Source organism: Polistes dominula, unplaced genomic scaffold, assembly GCF_049000335.1.
Source record: "Polistes dominula isolate Pdom_NZ unplaced genomic scaffold, Pdom_raw_medaka contig_18, whole genome shotgun sequence".
Lineage (NCBI taxonomy): Eukaryota > Metazoa > Arthropoda > Insecta > Hymenoptera > Vespidae > Polistes > Polistes dominula.
In genome coordinates, this window is record NW_028301164.1 from 529,919 (window position 1) to 549,832 (window position 19,914).

General features: G+C 38.5%; 1 protein-coding gene across 1 annotated transcript in view; it reads right to left on the reverse strand.

Moving 5' to 3' along the window:
* The window catches only part of pdm3 (POU-domain protein pdm3), a 130,827-nt gene that overhangs the window by 9,049 nt on the left and 101,864 nt on the right, over positions 1–19,914 (reverse strand). Inside the window, 11 exon segments of the mRNA XM_089178955.1 lie at positions 1,475–1,517; positions 1,520–1,557; positions 2,550–2,606; positions 3,361–3,541; positions 5,192–5,411; positions 6,203–6,456; positions 6,736–6,897; positions 8,242–8,433; positions 8,525–8,683; positions 8,780–8,989; positions 9,067–9,241. Of these exon segments, the coding sequence (XP_089035081.1) occupies positions 1,475–1,517; positions 1,520–1,557; positions 2,550–2,606; positions 3,361–3,541; positions 5,192–5,411; positions 6,203–6,456; positions 6,736–6,897; positions 8,242–8,433; positions 8,525–8,683; positions 8,780–8,989; positions 9,067–9,241 (1,691 nt within the window).

Here is a 19,914-nt window from a genome sequence, read left to right on the forward strand (position 1 = left end):
TTCTCACGGAACAATACACTGTTCATACTTTTTCTCGGATTATCAATTTATAGTAAATTTCTATAATGATCCAAATTTTTCCTTTAACAAATATAATAAAAATTATATTCCGACGCTTTCTCCGATTTGAATATTTGAAACATTCGAAAGGAGTTTTATGTGATTAATAAAATGAATAATTATCTTCGAGAAATTAGTTAAATTGGAATAAGAAAATACACAAAGATCGTCTAACATAAAATGATCGTAAAATCGCGATTTCTAGCGAAGACTTGGAGACTCACTCGCGTGCCATCGGGACTTAGAGCCCAGGTTAACGGTTCTCCGTTCGCCTTCTCTACCTCCCACCCGCCCTTCTTCTCTTCCCCTTCTCATCCTCCTTTCCTCTTCTCCAACGTCCTCACCGCCGTCTGCAGTATTCTAATTAACATTCCGCGTATTTATTAGACGCGGATCGGCAATTAATCAGCTGGATTCAATTAGCGAATTACCAATTAGCACGCACGCGTTCACACGCTCGCCCGGGACGCGGCCCGGTGTTCGCTTCGAGGGAGAATATGTATGTGTGTATGTGTTTGGTGAGAGAGAGAGAGAGCGAGAGAGAGATAGGACCGAGAGAGATCCTGTTGGACGATTGCAGAATAATCGTGTATCGAGGCTAAAGCGATAGGATACCACTTCGTAGTAATTATTTGTATAGCATTTAGAACTGTTTCAAAGGATTCCGACTTTACTATTTGAGAAACTTGAATTATCTTACGTTTATACACTTTTCGAATGTTCGAGAATCGAGATATATTTTGAATAAAGAATTAACGATCGGATGATAATCTTATCATTTCTATTGAATTGGAACCAGCTACTAAGTTTAGAGAAAACGTTTGATATCATACAAACGATATTATTAATCGTCTTTGCATTGCTCATACGATCAGGTTTTCTAATCTCACGTTTATCGACATGTTGTGTATCGTTATGTTAAATAACCCCGTTTATTTTAAGTATCTAAATAGAAACATGTCGAGTAATATGTTTCTCATGTAGTTTAAGTTGCACCAAAGGATGCACCCGAAGAAGAAGAAGAAGATCTTCCCTACTCGAAGTGTCTCTCGTTTTTTTGTCTGGTTTATGATAAGTGAATATACGTAGGTACATACGTTTGATTATGTTTCTTAAGGTATCAGTATGCGCGTATGGGACCGATCCAGTTAGGGGAAGACGAGATTTATGTAAGTTTTCTTTTTCTTTTCTTATTTCTTTTCTACTCTGATCGCGTTGTCTAACGATTTACGTTGGACAGGTTTTTTAATTACTTTCTCATTCAGGTTACCTACTCGATAGATGCTTATCCCCGTAACGATCTTTCGAAACATAATTGAAAGTACAAGGAAGAAGGAGGAAGATCTACTACTTATCCTTTACGGTTAAAGTCTTACAAGAAAAAGTGAAAGAGAGAAAGAAACATGTGTCTCACCTTTCCTCGGCTTCCTTCATCCACCTTTCCAGAACTGGTTTGATTTTTGCGCACTTTTAGGCGTGATGTCCAGCTTTTCGAATCTAAACCGAACATGAAACAGATTATCATTGTCAGGATCGTATTATTTGTTTAAATAGTAGAGTAAGAGTTCTTTTTTGATTTTTTTTTTCAAATAGAATCAATTAACACACGATCATTCACACCGAAATGTGCGTTCGACGAAGGAGCACTAAGAAAATAGGGCATGCATCGATTTAATTAACAGGACATTGACAATACGCGTGCATGCTTTCAAAGATTTGGTGATGCCGTGTATGATGTTGCCAACGCAGTTCGTCGCCAAAGAAGAAGATCGAATCCGAGGATCGAAAGGACAAAAATAAATAAAAGATAGATAGAAATGTATAGATAGATAGATAGATAGATAGATAGATAGATAGTTGGATAAATAGAGAAAAAGAAAATAGATATTATTAATTTATTCTCGTTTCCTTTCTTGTAATTTTGTTCTTTTTTGTTAAATAACGAAAAGACAGCGACAGTTCGAGTATCATCGATACATTCGTTGCGTTGGCGACATCATGCCCAAGTTTGCCAATGCCCTGGCTCGGAGAGAAACTATTCGTTAATCTCAAAAAGTGCTCCTTATATCGCAATTTTTTCTTTTCCGGATGCGGAATTAGAAATTAGTAAGAGTTTTTTGCAGCTATACCCAAATATGCCCGATCGGATTCGCGTTACGGTGAATATTCAAAATCAGTTCATCGTTGGATCACATTTTATTTTATTTTATTTTATTTTATTTTATTTTATTTTATTTTATTTTATACGACCTATTAAGAAGACATTGATTTTTGTTCCAAAATGACAATGACATCGAGTTATTAGCTCGTCGATACATTTTTTTTTTGATGTACTTAGAATTATTTTCCTAAAAAGTTGAACGATTATTATCTTTGGCCCGTGAACGAACCACCTTATCTGCACGCTTGGGTATAACCGCGTTGATTTTTAGAGTTTTTCTTTTTTTAATTTTTAGGTGAATTAGGTAGCATATGAGGGGTGAACGTACGTAGCTTGCTGCTGTGACACAATCTGCGAGGCAGCGTACATCTGGGTAGCCAGGGCACTGGGGAACAATCACCAATGCTTAAATTAGTCGATACGATTAAATAAGACTCTAAATACTTTTCTAATATTTTAACTAACACGCTTTGCTAATGGCACACACTCAACCACGTTGGTTCCCATTCTCGTTCCATCGCAAAGTCCTTCATATTCGAAGATTTTTTTCGTTCTCTTCATTTATTTGTATCTAATTTCTAATGGACAAAAAAATCATGGACAGAAAATTCACATATCTTCGATTTAAGGAACCAACGTAGTCATTCGAGTTGTGACGAGAAGAAATCAAATAATTCTTGCACGAAAAACATTGAAATCCTTCGTGATAGGTTACTATTAAATCGCTTGTACGTTAAATGCGTGTACACGAATCGGATTCGATTTCGCGAAGAACGCGACGATGAGATGCGTGAAATCTCATATATATATTCTTTTTTGTATTTTATATTTTCCAAACTTTTTAAGAATTTATCATCCTGAAAAATGTCCGTATTGAAAAATTCTACAAAAAGTTTCTCTCTTTTTATTTTTTTTGTTTTTTTGTTTTTAATATATTTTATATATATATCGAACGGTGTCGACCTTTTTAAACGCCATTTCCAGTGACCTGGCACACTATTCGTCGTATTATAATTGTTTTATTTTCTTTTTTTGACTACTCTCCTCAGCGATGTTAGTTTCTCTTCCTTGTCTTTTAATATTAATCTTATTCCTTTTATAAATATTAATGGAAAAAAATATCAAATAAAAGAGCCTACCGGCATATGGCACTCTGACTATAAGCAGGACCTTCGGTAACGCTAAGGGCTTGACCAACTTGGGTCTGCGTTAGGCCCAAGGAAAGTCTACGAAGTTTAAAAACTTTCGCAAACTCCTTGATTTCGTCAAGGTTGATACCATCTACGACGTTGTTCGTGGCTTCGTTGATTGTCGGTTGATCTGAAAAAAGAAAAATTATACTACGATAAAGACAACATTTCATTCGAATCAGTTAAAACAAAAATCTGTATATTGATAATAATTGAATGTAGTACTCATTACATGAAAACGTCTTAATTAAAAAAATAAAAATAAAAACAATAAGAGAGAGAGAGAGAGTGAGAGAAAGAGAAAAAAAGAGAAATAAAAGGAAATTAGAAAATAGTAACTTGTACTACATAGTTTGTTAGAAAAAAAAACAAACAAAAAAAGACGAAGGATGTATCATATCTCGGTTCTCTTAATTGCAGACTAGAGAGGATAGGCACGAGGAGATATCGGTTTATCCAGTATATACAGAAGTTATTCCGTGATCGTTCCTAACGGCTCACATTCCTAACGCATTAGGCTCGCGATGTAGTCTCGGTCGAGCGAGCGTGCACGTTTTCGATCGATTCGTCAGAACGTATCTTGGCAGCCGGCGAGAAGCTGCCTAATGACATCAACCGTGGCGGCAACGTCGGCTTCGTTAAAGTACTTTGAATTACATCGATTTCACTCGTAAATCTGTCACCCCAAATGTTTCTAAGGCGTGTATACGCATAAACAAACACGTCTTGCCCCACGTCTTTACAGATGGTTTGATCTTAAATACTTTCCTACGCCTACTTTTCTAACATCGCGAAACTTTTCTTTTTTTTTCTCTCTTTACTGATTTTATAACAATAATCAATAAGGTAATAGAAAGTCGTTTCTTAAAAATTAATTATTGTTTTTTTTCTAAATTTTAATTCTACTTTACGTAAACGAATTTATATCATTACTATCACGCGTAAGATATTGTTACTAAAACTTGTCATCTTTCCTATGTTATATGCTAAGGAATTTTCGATAAATTGAAATTGACTAGATTAGCTTTATACGTATAGTTAAGAAATTACCGAGAGTGAATCTTACGCTTTAAAGTGTGGAGCAACGTTATAATCTATCTTCGCTTTAGCAGAGCTCGATGATGTTCCCCATTCGATAATGGCAATTGAGTATCGTTAGGCGGTGAATGATCATTCGAGTAGAGTGGAAATGACGAAGTGGTCAGACTATAGAAGACGACTACACGGCTATGATTGTGAATTATTAAAATTATTATCGGCAGGTTCGAGGTTAGTCTCAAACCATCGTTGAAATCATCGATGGAATCGTCGATGGGTTCCTAGAAGACGGCCACTAAGTAGCCAATCTAATGTCCCGTAATGAGGCGGAATGTTGTACTATATCCTGTTGTACGTTACCATGGGATTACCGAGCTACTCGACTCGAGTTCCAGCGACTACTAGCTTAAGTACACTCTCGTGTAGAGGATTGACTGAGTTATTACTACTTGCAATCGTCTTCCGATTGCCAACAATATAATACCTTATCATCAATGATTCATGTCACTCAAAACAGATTCTAAGAGTAAATCATTTTTTTTTTTTTTGAGATATTAACAAATTATAGAAGTTGATGAAAATATATTGAAACTTTCTCAAGAATTTATTCCTTTCGAAAATATCGATATTTTCTCGATACATAGACGATTGTCGATCTAACTAACACAAGTTTTGATAGAAGAAAATTTCGATGAGTTTGTTTGAGAAGTTCGATAAAAAAAATAAGATGGGTCGTTCTTACTCGGAGAGTCGTTAAGAAGATCATCTTCTTCCTCCTTGGGACTGTGCATAGTACTTGGAGAGGCCTTTATTCCTCCAGTTCCACTAGGACCGTGCGTCGTCGTGATGGTAATCTCACCGTTGCTAGACGTCAATCTGTTTAGAGCAGAGGCTGCGGAGGCTACAGATTCGTTCAAAGGCGACGACTGTTCCGGCCTTTCTCTGTGATGCTTTTCTGGTGGCTGTGAACGATACGATAGCATGATAGAAAGAATGAGAAAGAAAGAAAGAAAGAAAGAAAGAAAGAAAGAAAGAAATAAGAGAAAACAGAAAGAGAAAGAATAAGAGAGGAGGGGTAGGGAAGGGAAGGGAACGGATTAGTTTCTTCATCCCCTCCCCCTCTATCTCTCCGAAGAACGACAATACTCTTCTCTTCCACGCCAATTATGCACTTAATAATGAGACGGAGTCTCGGGATCAGGACACTTTAGAGTCTAATTAGTGGAAGGAACGCCGTCGGTACGGAATACTTTCTTAACGAGATTGCTTGCTATTGGGAATTATTCAGGTCGTACTGTGCTGATCTTACGATGGTTAACGTCTATCCGTTCCGTGGAAACTCCGTGGTTTGGTCGTAGATATATATATATACATCGTATAGGGATACAAGTTCGTATACATTACCGGGAAACTGATCGGAGAAGAATAATTCTCGTCTCGTGAGGTCATTACGATCGATCTAACAAAGTATAGAAACCTAACAGATAAGCTTAAGAAAATTAATAGAGAGAAAGAGAGAGAGAGAGAGAGAGAGAGAGAGAGAGAGAGAGAAAGAGAGAGGGAAAGGATAGTTGAAATCGTTTATCGTAGTTTTATTTTCTTGATGTATTATCTTATTTTTTGATTAAGCGATTTGCAAACACGTTAGAGAATGATCTAGTTTGTGATTAAAGCGATTTCCAAAACCACGTTTACATTACCGGTGTAAGACACGTAACGATATTGAACGAGGTAGAGCGTTAGCTTCACTTACCGTATAATGATTCATGTGCGAGCCATGTCGATGGCTGTGCTGTTGCGGTGACGTTGTGAGAAGTGGTTGTTGAGAAGCCTGGGCAGCTTGGACGGCTTGCGCTGCCTGAGCTTGTGCCGCTTGAGCTGCCTGAAGCAGCTGCTGGGGTTGCATTGCATTCAGAAGCTGCTGGCTCGCCGAACTGTTGCTCAAAAGGTGAGGCAGTGCTGCGGGATTCAAGCCTAATCCCGATGCCAGACTCGGACTTGTCGGAACTAACGCACAAACAAACGCGCGCGCGTGCACACACATTCAGTCTAACGTTTATAGTAACTCGAGGAAATACACTTTGTACCTTGTTATCAAATTGGGTTAAATGTAGGGAAGAATAATAATACATGATTCGCGTAAGAAAATTAGCTATTCAGATGCGAAGGGATATATCAAACGAATTTATTTACAAGGATTTAGAATTTTCTTGTTTTTGTTTTTTTTATTTTTTTGTTAGAATCTTACGTGCTATAATTATTAAGAAGAAAGATAAGCTCTCTTACCGTTGCTCGTTGGCGTGTTCAACATATTTTGAGGTTGGGCGATCGATTGAAGATTTGCCAACGTCGTTGAAACTACTTGACCATTGCTGAGTGCCAAGTTAACCATTTGATTATTCGTAACGTGGTTTACGGGAATGGTCAATATAGTTTGCGTTGCTATACCTAAATAGAGAAAACTATGCTATAATATGCTATACTTAAATAAGTTAACTCGGTAAAGTATACTTTGGTTAAAATGTTACTTAAGGTATATTAAATCTTAAAAACATTCTCCAATTCGATAAACACTTCGTTTCCATTATGTAGCTAATCCACGCGTCGTTGATCCAGGATGGATAGTAAAGTTATCAGAGTCTCATAGAGGGATTATTAGGCAACCCATAGGGCAGGTAACCTCCCAGGCTAGCGTAGTTGGCAAACTATTATCGTCATCTTAATAGTGGGTACAGGTACTGGCCCTGGACTGGGCTGCGAGAAGGACGCCTAATCATACTTAGAATAGTTTCGGGATTACCTCCAGCTCCGCTAATCTGATTACCCTGTACACGCGCTTAATATGATTACTGATCATGAGTACGTACCCGTGTTGGTACCTATAGCCGAGCTAAGCAAATCCTGTATTCCGAACAGCCATAAAAGTTTCACGTTCTGAGTTAATGTCAACTGACAATCCGATTATGGTTTACGATAACGAATAGTAAGTCGGAAAAGTTTTACATCTTTTTCTTTTATTTCTAACATTTCTCTATAGTGTTTAGATAAATACTTGTTTAAGAAATATTTGTTGAAGCTACAAAGAAATATTTGACAAGTATTTTCTTAGATGTAAGAAAGAGAGAAAGAGAGAAAGAGAGAGAAAGACATAAACACCATTGACTCTAATACAATCACTTATTTTATTTTAATCAATTCGTCTCGGTCTGAAACTTCAATCAACTTAAGCTGCTTTCTCTCCGTCTACGTTTCTACCTCTTCTCTTTCTCTCCTTTACTCTTCGTATCCTCAACCCTCTCTCTGTGCCCCTCGATTGTCAGAATAGGAACTTAACTTGGTAGAAACGAAGTTAGTGTGGACCACAATCGATATAATAGCCGCCGAATCCGCGAAGCTGATGTCCAGCTCGAGTAGCCGGGCGGGAAGGGATAGTTCGGAGGGCGGGACCAAGGAAAGGAGAACGGGGAAAGAGCAGCTATGGGTGGGACAAGGATCTGTAAGGTTGGAATGGGGTAGTGAGACGTTAATTATACATTGAAATTAGTTGCAGAGTTTGCCCTATGCTTGCCGAGGCGATCTAGAAGCACTACTAAGTATGGCCGACTGGTCAGCCTTCGTTGAAATTAACCAGAGATAGTCGATATAAATAATATATATATATATATTGTACATAGATCGGACAATATTATTATTACTATTATTATTATGTATTCCTACATTTCACTGTATCTTATCGATTAGAAAATATCATTTACCTGGAACCAATGGTAAATTATCAAACAACGAACTTACCTTGAGAAGTAGGAATTAAAAGTTGGGCTCCTTGAAGACCCTGAACCAATTGACCGGACATTAGGATGAACTGTGGCATTGCCACTGGTTGTGGTTGAGACAATAACTGAGGTAACGTCACCATTGGCGCTGGACTTGGTGGCAAAAGATGTGGTCCTGATGTTGTACTCGAAGCTGTTGGCGCAGTACCTCCTGCAAAAAGAAAAATAATAAAACGCATTTCATATTATCTCTCAGCGATTTAGGTATATTCGATTATTTAGAAAATTAATGTTATATCTACCTGATGAGCTAACGGTTAGATTTAAAGGAGTATTGATCAGCTGGTTGTTGCTTAGTCCTGCTGTCATTCCTTGAAGACCGGCTGCCAATGATGCAACTTGTGGAAGATTCTGAAGATTCGCTAGATTTTGAAGGTTTTGTAATGTCACCATACCGGCCACTGTAATTGAAATTATTTTGTTTTTTTTATTTAACATCGAATCATTCGAATATCTCATTCATAAATTATCGTAAATAAATAAATTTCATTACTTACTAGTTCCATTGAGATGAGCTTGCGCTACCGCAGCTCGTTTCGCCTGATGAAGATTTTCCGGCGACGGGCTTCTCAGTCTCTTCCGAGAATTTTTTACATCGTCCATCATCATTTGATGCTCGTGCAACGATCCTGTCGCCGATTCGGGACTCTCCAAATTCTGTAGATTTTCTAAATTTTGTAAATTTTGAAGAGTAACCATTGCAGCCACTGTAATACACACACAAAAATATTAAGTAAACAATCTCGATCGATTTATCGATTAATTTTTGTTTTCTGATTCTTACTGGTTCCATTAATATGTGCTTGTGGTACAGCTGCCCGTTTAGCTTGATGCAAGTTCTCAGGAGACGGAGTCCGTCGTCTTTTTCGAGAATTTTTTATATCATCCAACATCATTTGGTGTTCGTGCATAGCGCCTGTTGCTGGTTCTGGACTTCCAACGCTACTCCTGTCGCTATCCTGAAACAAGAGTTGCGAGGAGTTCTTTTTTTTATAGAATTTTTGTTCATATTACTTATTAACTTTTGTACTGGTGGTCATGATGTATCTCACCGTTTCTATCCATTGAAAAATAGAGGCTCGGGACATTTTGTTCACCCTTTTCTGCCTCATTCTTTCTCTCTCTAACACACATACACACACACACACACACACACGCACACACATATACTTTCTATTTCTCTCTTCCTCTTTCTATCCAAAATCAATCGAACGAGCACGCAAAGGTTTTAGCACAAGCTTGCAATCATTCTCGCCAAAATGCTCAATTATACGCGCGTGGTTCGTTAACGTACCACGCTTTTTATTGCGGCGGCACGTTTAACGCTGAAAATTGATTAATAATCATTCACGGTCTAGCTATCACATATAGGTATAAATGCTTCGCTTCGAAATAATGGTAGACATCCGAAATAGGGGGAAAAAAAAAGAAAAAAGAAAAAAAAAGGATAAATTCGATCATTGTAAATGTGTGAGAGAGTGTGCGAGAGCAACAGAGAGATAGAAATAGAAAAAAAGAGAGAGAGAAAGGGAAAGGGAGAAAGGGAGATGTTGAGAGGAAGGCAGAATACCAAAATTATCAGTGAAAGGTGCGATCGTCGTTAAAAATTTGTTCGAGCTATGTCATTCTTTATATTCATTTTTTTTGTTTTTTATTTTTTATCATTATTATCAACGATCGTTACTCCAAATGTGAGTGAGAGAGAGAGAGAGAGAAAGAGAGAGAGAGAGAGAGAGAGATTCGAACTACTAATAGATGACATAGACAAGAAGAGACTAGAAAATTAGCCAGAACAAAATTGGTCGTATCGAATAGGTAACAGTTGTTGTTAATTTGAATTGATTATCAAAGCGTAGATCTTATTCGTCCTTTTCGTGTAGCCAGAAGTAATGAGCCAAGGTATCGGTGACACAAATCGATGTCATTTTCTCGACAATCTCCTGATTCGCAAAGCCGATCGTAAATTTCGCACGATAGCCTTTTGCGGTTCGAATTGGCTAGGTCCATTTAACCGAGGACATGTTGCTTGATCGACGATGAACGAGAGGAGAACTAGGTATTACGTAAAATTATGACGAGGATTCGCCTCTGTATATTAGGTGTCCTACGTAGTGATCGTTCACAGGGAAAGAAAAACGAAAGATTGAGAAAAGGAAAGAGAAAAAGCAAGAACAGAGAAAGGGGGAAGAAAGAAAGAGGCATAAGAAGAAGAAGAAGAAGAAGAAGAAGAAGAAGAAGAAGAAGAAGAAGAAGAAAAAAAAAATATATTAATGACCTGTCCCTATCTCTCCTTCTTCGGCTTTCGTGCAACGCGATATATAATTCATGCATATTTACGGGGATACCCGAGGAATAATTAACGGACGCCCGGCGCATTAAAGTGGATATACGCTGTCACGTATGTGTGTCCTATGTATGTATGTATCTATATGAAGGTAGGTACGTAGTACGTAAGAACGTACTTGTACACACGTATACAAATTAAGGTATATATATATATATATATATATATGTATGTATAGATATAGGAAGGTATATGTATAGACGGGTTCTTAGAAGACAATCTAAATTATAATAAATCGATGGAGAGTACGTACAAGCTACGATACTTTACTACCACACGTGAGTGCATAGAGAAAGATAGGGATGTATATAGATACCTGTATACGCTCATAGAAGAAAGAGGAAGGAATAGAGTAAGAGAGAAGGAAATAGGGGGTTTCCAGCAGCGTCGCACGATGCTGCTGCTCTGGTGTTGTACGGAGTAATGTTACCGGTGCGGCCTCTTTGCATAATGGCATGGAAATATGCCGGAACGTGTATCGCCATAGTTGGATACAGATTAAGCGTTTTAGAGCTTCGACACCCGGGGTAATTCGGGAAAAAGTGTCCCCCAGGTGACTTGGCCCCCATGAATAAATCTGAGAAAAGCTTTCACCCGCTTTCTGTGACGTACCCGCAAGACTCGCCGGGAGGATATACAAGAAGAGAGAAAGAGAGAGACAACGACAGAGACTAACAGATATCGGATTTTGCGGTGAAACTCTCTTTCCGTGTATCCTTTAACAGGATAACGGGGAGTAGTCTGTTATCCTTAATTATCATCTTTTAAACATTCATCAAAGTAACCAAAATATTGTGTAAATATATAACATTTTGATGAAATTTATATTTTGTTTATAACGATTGTTTATAATATAACCTGGTGAAAAGAATGTTTCGAAAAAAAAATATAATAATAAGAATGAAATAAATGCAATATATGATTTAAAATTTTCGTTAAAGTGATGGTAACGTAGGATGCGCGCGACTTGTATATAAATCGTTCTACTACCCCTGTAAAATACCTACCTCTACCTAAAAACCAATGTTACCTGCACAAGGCATTTCATTACATAAAAAATAGATAAAGCCCCGGTTCGATAGGTAACGAACGAAAATAGGAGGAATGGTAGTGCATTCGGGTACACACCTACGAGGTAGTTTAATTTTTTTTTTTTTTTTAAGCCAAATTCGTAAATGACTATAGAGAGTAGTGGGATGGCTGCCTGGACCATCACAAACCCTCTTCTACTGCCCCTCTCCTCCCATATTAAATGGACGAGTCGAGGGGGATTAGTGGAATGCGCGGGTACCCCGACCATTTTGCTTGTAAAAGTGCGCAAACGATATATGTATGTATGTATGTATGTATGTATAAAAAGAGAGGGAGAGAGGAATGTATCTATAAAGCCGTAGAAACGTATGTTTACGGGCTTTTGGCATTTCGCATAAATTAATAAACTGTAACGTTTGACGGCATCTCCTCGTTCTCTGGCTATCTCTTTCTCTGGTATTCTTTAATACAATTTAGGATAAAACAATATTTATTCACTTTATTATTTATAGTATGAGGATATTAATCTAATAAAATGTTTTAAGTATTCAATAGGTTTGTTTTAGTATAGGTAATTTTATTTTTGAAAGATAAAAAAATTTACTGAAAACTTTGTCAAATAATTATATTGACAAAGTGATTTGTTTTCTGAAATCAAATGGGGATAGATAAACGATATTACAAATAAAAGAAGCACTGAATCGTCGATATTGTTTGATTTTAGAGTCAAATAGAAATTTATCGGAAGAAAATTTAAAATCGTCGTGTTAGGTTGTTAGATTGTATGGTACATATTAGGATGCTTTGAATTTTTGGAAATAATCGTTCGATAAAATATCGTCACACAAGAAAAAGTAGCACTCGCTAATACGCGAAAAAGACGCGAGATACGTAGCAGTCCCTCCGTTGTCTACCCACTCGTGGAAAGAAAATGAAGCAAAAGAAGAGTTCGTGCTGGATGAGGAAAAGGGCGAATAGGATGAAGAGGATGAAGAGGTGGAAGAAAGAGAAGAAAAAAAATAGGGGCTGAGGGAACGTACGTATATCTCTACGCGTATGGCGGAAGGACGTTAAAAAACGATACGTGGGGGAGAGTGCAGAAGAGTCGCAATGGTGTGAGTAGAAAAAAAAGAGTAAAAGAAGCAGGAGACAGGGGATGAGAGAAGAGGGTAGGTGGTAGGTTAGAATGGTTGGCGGTGGTCGGTCGTTGGAAATGCAACAATAAACATTACTTATCGATGGGCAAGCGGAGGCCCTTTAACAATGCGTATAGGACGCGAGTCGAGGCCAAAGCGCGCGAGGCAAAGCGCAAGTTTTTTGCAATAAAGTCATTTCGACCGTTTGAGTTATGGGTAATTCCTGGGAAGCTAGTAGGTGCTTGCGCGCGGGCGTGCACGAGTACAACCAACCAGGGAGAATCACCGGTAACAGCGGCAGCGGCAGCAACGGCAGAGTAGTACACTACCTCTCCTCCTCCTCCCTATTCGCCATCCTCCTCCGTCGGTCCGGTCCATTGATTAGTATTAATGACTTAGCTGCACTCATTTCGCCCGAATAAAAGTAATTGGATTTGGCTTGGAAGCCCGCGAGCCGCGCCAGCGGCGTCGCTGGCGTCGACCATCGTCGCCGCCACCGTCGTCGGTTTTCAAACGAAACCCGTGGCCGCGTGTAAAAATACATTAATATCTGTTTGCGCTTAATAAACGATAGCCAACACACCCCACCAGAACGTACACCTTCGAACTCACACCCAACTCCGTCCGACTTCAGACTAATGGCCGTATTCCGGAATCGGTAATACGCGCTTTTTTTACCCACGCCACTCCCCTCCCCAACTACTACTCTTTCCCCTTTTTTTCCAATTCCACAGTGTATTCGAGCATTCTCCTACGACCCTTAGATTTTCTCATCGAATTCAAACCTTGATCTTGTTAAAGACGGGCTCAGGAATATATTCCGAATGGCTTATTTGATTCTAGGATCTCAGGAATCTAAGAAAAAAAAGAAAAGCTGCTTTAATCTCTCAGACTTTTTCTTTCTTTTTCAACGTTTTTCTTCTTGTCAATTCATCTATGTATATATACAGCAAGGGTTCTAACGATTGCAGGATGACGCAGTTATTTACAATTGAACGAAACCGTTCTCTCTTGGTAAAATTCGTAGAATTTCCTTGTCAGTCCAGTTCACGAATCGTTAGATCGATTAGGTTTAGACAGTTTACTAGTCTCAAAGTAAAGCGACCGTTCTAGTACGATGAATATCCTCGAGGAAACGATAGTAGAAGGGGTTGCAATTATCACGTGGTCATTGCGAACCGGTGTTATCAGGAGAGTCGGAAGAGACAGAGACAAAGATAGAGAGACGATGATGGGGTAGCAGGGAGCCGAGCGAGTGAGCGAGCGAGCGAGCGAGCAAGCGACCGACCGACCGACGACCAACCCTTCGGCTCGAGCCGCTTTGTCTGTAAGTGTAATTAGTCGAGGGTGGGGTTCCTGCGAGGCGAGGCATGGGTCGTTGGAAGAGAGGATCAGGACGAAGAGAGAAGGAAGCCGCCCTGAAGGGGAAGGGCTCAGGAGAGGAGAGAAACGAACGAGCTCTGTCGAGAGAGAGAAAGAGAGAGAGAGAGAGAGAGAGAGAGAAGGAAAGAGACAGAGGGTGAACGACGGGGGTGGTTCATCCTGGTCGTACTCCCTTGCCTCACCCACCCTACCCCACTGCCTTATTTATATGCAAATGAGCTTCATTTCGCGATATTAATGTTCCAGCCGAGTCGGCCTGGGCGCCGCCGTGAAAGGGTGCGAGGACACGCGGGAAAGGGTTGGTCTCGTCCTCGTTTCCACCGTGTGTTTACGAGCGAGCCTCGTCGTACTGAATTTCCGCGAATATAAACTCAGTAAAAATTGTCTAACGTTTTCTCGAAAAACTTTTGATTGTCTAGTCCATTTGTAAGGAGAAATCTTTTGTCGTGTTATAGTTGAAAGGACTACCAGGTGGTAATAGTTCGTTTTATTTCGTTCATTATATTTGGATTATGGTAGTCAATTGTCGTTGTCATCGAATTAAAGGAAATTAGAAAATGTGGATTTTCTCGGTAGAATAAACTGTTGATATATTATAATTGATAGAAATTGTAAGATACTTTTTAAAGATTTTAGCTTTTTATAGTATATAGAGTAAGCTCATTTGATCATTAAACGATAAGATGATAGAAGGGTAGATTGTAGAATGTTGAGTCTGTAAAAAGCGTCGTTTCGTATATAAGAAAAGTCTCTTCCCCACACCCCCCTCCCACTTCTCATTCTCTCTCTGTCTTTTTCTTTCGGTATTCGAACGTGTCGCGTCTGATTTTTACCTTGAACATTATCGGAAGGTCGTCTATTTTTTTCTTATTTTTCTTCTTCCCTTATATTTCTCCCGCTCTTATTCTTATTTTTTATTTTCTTCCTTCTTAGGGTATTCATTGGCAATAATTTCATCGTATTTCGTTCGTTATATTTGAATTATGGTATTCAATTGTCATTGTTATCGAATTAAAGGAAATTAGAAAACGTGGATTTTTTCGGTAGAACAAACTGCAGAAATATTATAATTGATAGAAATTGTAAGATACCTTCTGAAGATTTTAGCTTTTTTATAGTATATAGAGTAATCTCATTTGATCGTTAAACGATAAGATGATAGAAGAACGATAAGATTGTAGAATGTTGAGTCTGTAAAGAGCGTCGTTTCGGTATATGAGAAAAGTCTTTTCCCCCACCCCCCTCCCATTTCTCATTCTCTCTCAGTCTCTTTCTTTTGGTATTCGAACGTGTCGCGTCTGATTTTTACTTTGAACATTATCGGAAGGTCGTCTATTTTTTTTCTTCTTTTTTTCCTCCCTTATATTTTCCAGGTTCTTATTCTCATTTTTTATTTTCTTCCTTTTTCGGCTATCCGTTGGCAATAATTTCATCGTAACTTTGTTAACAACGATGTCCGCTTAAAACGGACCCTTGGAACCCAAAGGAATCATTACCGATAACGATTCCACAGAGAGCGGAAGCTCCTTCGAAGTCTCTTCGAAAAGCTTAATTACGGTTAGGATCCGGGGAAATAATTCGAAATAGGAGTAAACGTTCGCGACGGCAGGATATTTGCATTTAATGGATATTAAAATGAATGACCATCGCTCATTACGAATGCCGCGAGAGGTTCTCGCGGTAAAATCGTGGGTAATGAAGTCGCGTTCGCTCGAATCTTACTTGTAAATGGAATCCTTCATTATGATCCCCGATATTCGCCTTTGAGCTTGCGAGACTCCAAAGGCTTTTTGGTTATTGCCTTTCACATCTTTCCAAAGAATTGCTTTTACCGTTGTTCCGTGGTCAAATACGATGGTTATATTTTATATAATAAAAATAATAAGAAAAGGTTTCTTTTATATTAGTTCTTATTATTATCTTTAGCATTAAAAATACATACTTCATTAGGTTTATCTTTATCACTTTCGTGTCATCGAACAAACATATTATTCGGAATATATTCAGAATATTCTTTATCACCGACATCTTAGCACAAGTCGTAAACCGTGTGCGGACGCGGTGTAAATCTATTCGTACTGCCGTTGTTTAGTTCTCTCCTTAAAGAGGGGTGTAGCTGGGAGGGGGGTGGAAATAGAGATAGAGATAGAGATAGAGATAGAGATAGAGAGAAAGAGAGAAAGAGAGAAAGAGGACGAGAAGGGTAGGAGGACCACGCGAGGGTGGTTAAGCGAGAGAATCGGAGGTGGGTCGACCGATGTATGAATATACATGACCTTACCACCAACCCTTACACCGCAACGGGCTCTGCTTACATTATTGTATATCTAATTCCGCGGACGGTTCTCAGAATTCGGCCTTACACTAGGAACCTTCTCAACGACGTATGCCAGACGTCAGACTAATGTGAGAACCTCTGCTGGTTTCACGACGTTATGCAGCCAGTCTACATATTATACATTCGGACTGGGATTCAATTAAGTTTGGTTAGACCAATCCCTTCCGCTTTTCCTCTCTACTTTTCTTTCTCGACTTTGTCTATCTTTTTTACTTTTTTACTTTTTTTCTTTTTTTCTTTTTTTCTTTTTTTCTCTTAGTTTTCTTATCCCTCCATCGTCTTATTCTCTCTAATTCTATTTCCAGCAAGAATTTCTAACATTCTACTTGTATCTCGAGTATATTTTTAGAACCAAATTTTCTCTCTCTCTCTCTCTCTCTCTCTCTTTCTCTCTATTTCTAATGTAAATATTAAAGACTTTATCTGTTAAAAAATGTAATGATAATCTACTAGTTAATATGAAGAATTAAGTATAGTTATCGTAGTAGATAATAGAAGCGAATATCAAATGATATATTTACATCTCCATTAGAACGTAATTAAGTGCTCTCGTGATGAGATAATTAATATCGAATGTGACGTGGAAACGTATGATATGCATATGCGTGCAAGTGTATATGTGTGTGCGTTTAGAAAATCAACTTTCTCTATTCGAGGACAATAGCATACGATTTGAAGATAAAGGAGATGATATTAGGTAGTAGACGACCAAGGATTGAGGAATATAGTCCTATAGCACGTCGTCGGTGTGACGTCATGCGGAACTACTCGAAAAGGCGGATAACGGTAGAGTAACGCCCGTATGTGGCGCGCTTCGTACTTCGATATACAGCCGGATAAGTAATTAGTGGAAGCACGTGGTGCAGAGTCGATATAGCTAACTCGTATGCACGTTGTAGGTACGGGTAGGTAGGTAGTAGGTACCATTCTCTGCGTGCTTGCTTGCTTGCTTGCTTGCTTGCTTGCCTGCGTGCTCGATCGCGTTCGCTTTTCCTGCGTGTGTCGGAAAAGGGTGGTCTACCTTCCTACGACAACCCAATAGTCGAAGGGTGAAGAACGACGGATAAGTTAGAGTGCGAAAAGGATAGACTGACTCTAACACTGGTAATAAAGTATAATTAAAGAAAGAGAAAAAGAGAGATGATACGTATTACGAATTAGACAAAGTTCGAATAAACAACGAAGAAGAAGAGATAGATAGATAGAGAGGGGGAAGAAAGGAAGAAAGATACTACAATAATGACAGAAAATTGCGCTCTTCCAGATTACACCACGCAACGTCGAAACTTAATTCAATTCGATTGCGATACAGTTCAATAATTCGATTAATTAAAAAACACGACAGCGTTGCTCAGTATTAGTTAATAAAATTAGAGTCCTCAGATAGGAAAGAGATCTATGTGGAATATTATTGGTAGATAAAGATGCGAATATAAGCAGAGTTAAATTCGTTCGAACAAGGCCAGTTATAGGAACGATTGGGAACCCCTGGCTAAGAGGCGCGGCATATCGATAGGAGAATTAGCTGATAGCTGAAACGTACCACTCGCATCATCTGTGATTACTTGATTATGAGTATCGAGTGAGCGATGTTTCTGAAATTCTACGGCCACCCGATTCTCTTCTTCTCCGAGTATACGTATGTATAAATGTGAATGTATATGCACATAGAGATATATGTGCGAACTCACGTGAGTGTGTGTGAGTGTGTACATAAACATAGATACAGAGTACACACATAGGAGTTTACGCATATAGTCAATGGCATAAAATCGCGCGCGCGAGCGAATTCCACTTATTGGCTCTGCTTTTGAATCTTCCGATACCCATCCCTTTCTCCTCTTCTCTTCATCCCTTTCGTGACCAGAACGACGTACCCTTCTCCACCCTACACCCTTCCTCTACTCTCTCTCTCTCTCTCTCTCTCTCTATCCACCCTTCTCGAATCGAACGACCTCCTCCTACACACACCCTCGTCACGGTTCCGAGGATGCGAGGTACCACTTGACTCTTAAAAACCCTATTAACTGACGGTAATAGAGAAATCGTGCTTTCACAGACTGTTTCACCGTCAAGAGAACGAGGAAAGAGGAAGTGGAAGAGAAAGAGAGATATGTAGATAGGTAGATAGATAGATAGATAGATAGATAGATAGATAGGTAGGTAGAATAAAATGAACGAACATTTTTCTCGACGCCAACGTTTCTAATATCCCAATTCGGTTCTTGTTTTTGGCAGATCACTTAACAAGATTTCTTACGAAAGAAGAACGGATCAAATGAGAAAGAAAAAGATCGTGTAAGTGTTACATATGCAGCAGTGAGTCACAGGAATATTCGTATTCTCATTGTCTATTTAATACAATCAATATTTTTTGTATCATTTATGTGTGAATTTATATTTCTCCAAGAATAAAATGTATATCAGTTTTGAATGTTTAATAATCTAGAAATAGATTGCTCTATATGAGTATTTGAAAGCTTTCCATTACAAACAAATATCAATTATTTGAAATTTACAGCTAGGGCGGGTAAGAATAATCCAGTGACTCATTGCACATAGGTATAGGTATAATTTGATGGTGTTTTTTCACACACGCGAAATTCGATGCGGTAGGTGGACGTAGAAACGTTTCTTCGCGTGAGATTCGATCGTTCGTTGCATTAATTTTACCGTTAGAGGAAAAGGCGAGTTTGAGAAACCTGTTTGGAGTTTTTGCGATTAAGGGTTACCGTTTTATTGCCAAGTAACGGAGTGCAGTTGATAGCGTCAACGTTACTGATATCGCTTAGTAATCGACCACTAATGAGCGTTAATGAGAATCATTGATTTTCATACTAGTCGCGTCATCGATTATAAATACTTTATTCCTATTTTAATAAAATTTTATTTTTTCAATTCAAGTGTCGTGGGAACGATATTATTAAGTCGTTTTCTTTTAACAACGTATTTATTTTTTTTTTTACATTCGTGTTGTTTGTATGTCTTGCTTATAAACTGACCTAGAAACGTATTCGAAATGATCGCAATGATCTGATCATATGTTTACGGACAAGGACGAGTGGTTAGGTCTAAACGAATACTGAAAGTAAGAAGACGTGTCGAGATAATAAACGAGTTCAATAAAAATTGTAAGTAATTTCAATTTATTCCTACTTTCGATTAATTTATTGTATAATATATATATTCTGATTTGCGATAAATTTGCGTTGTAACTAGTGAAATGAAAATATAAGAAAAAAAACATGAAACGAAGCCTTTCTCTCTCTCTCTCTTTCTCTCTCTCTCTCTCTCTCCCTCTCCATTTAGACGATGTAAAATTTGAACAAAGAATAAGAAATGGGCGATAGTCTTTTGAAACGAGAGAAATCTCGAGGACGACGAGCTCCGAGGTATTCT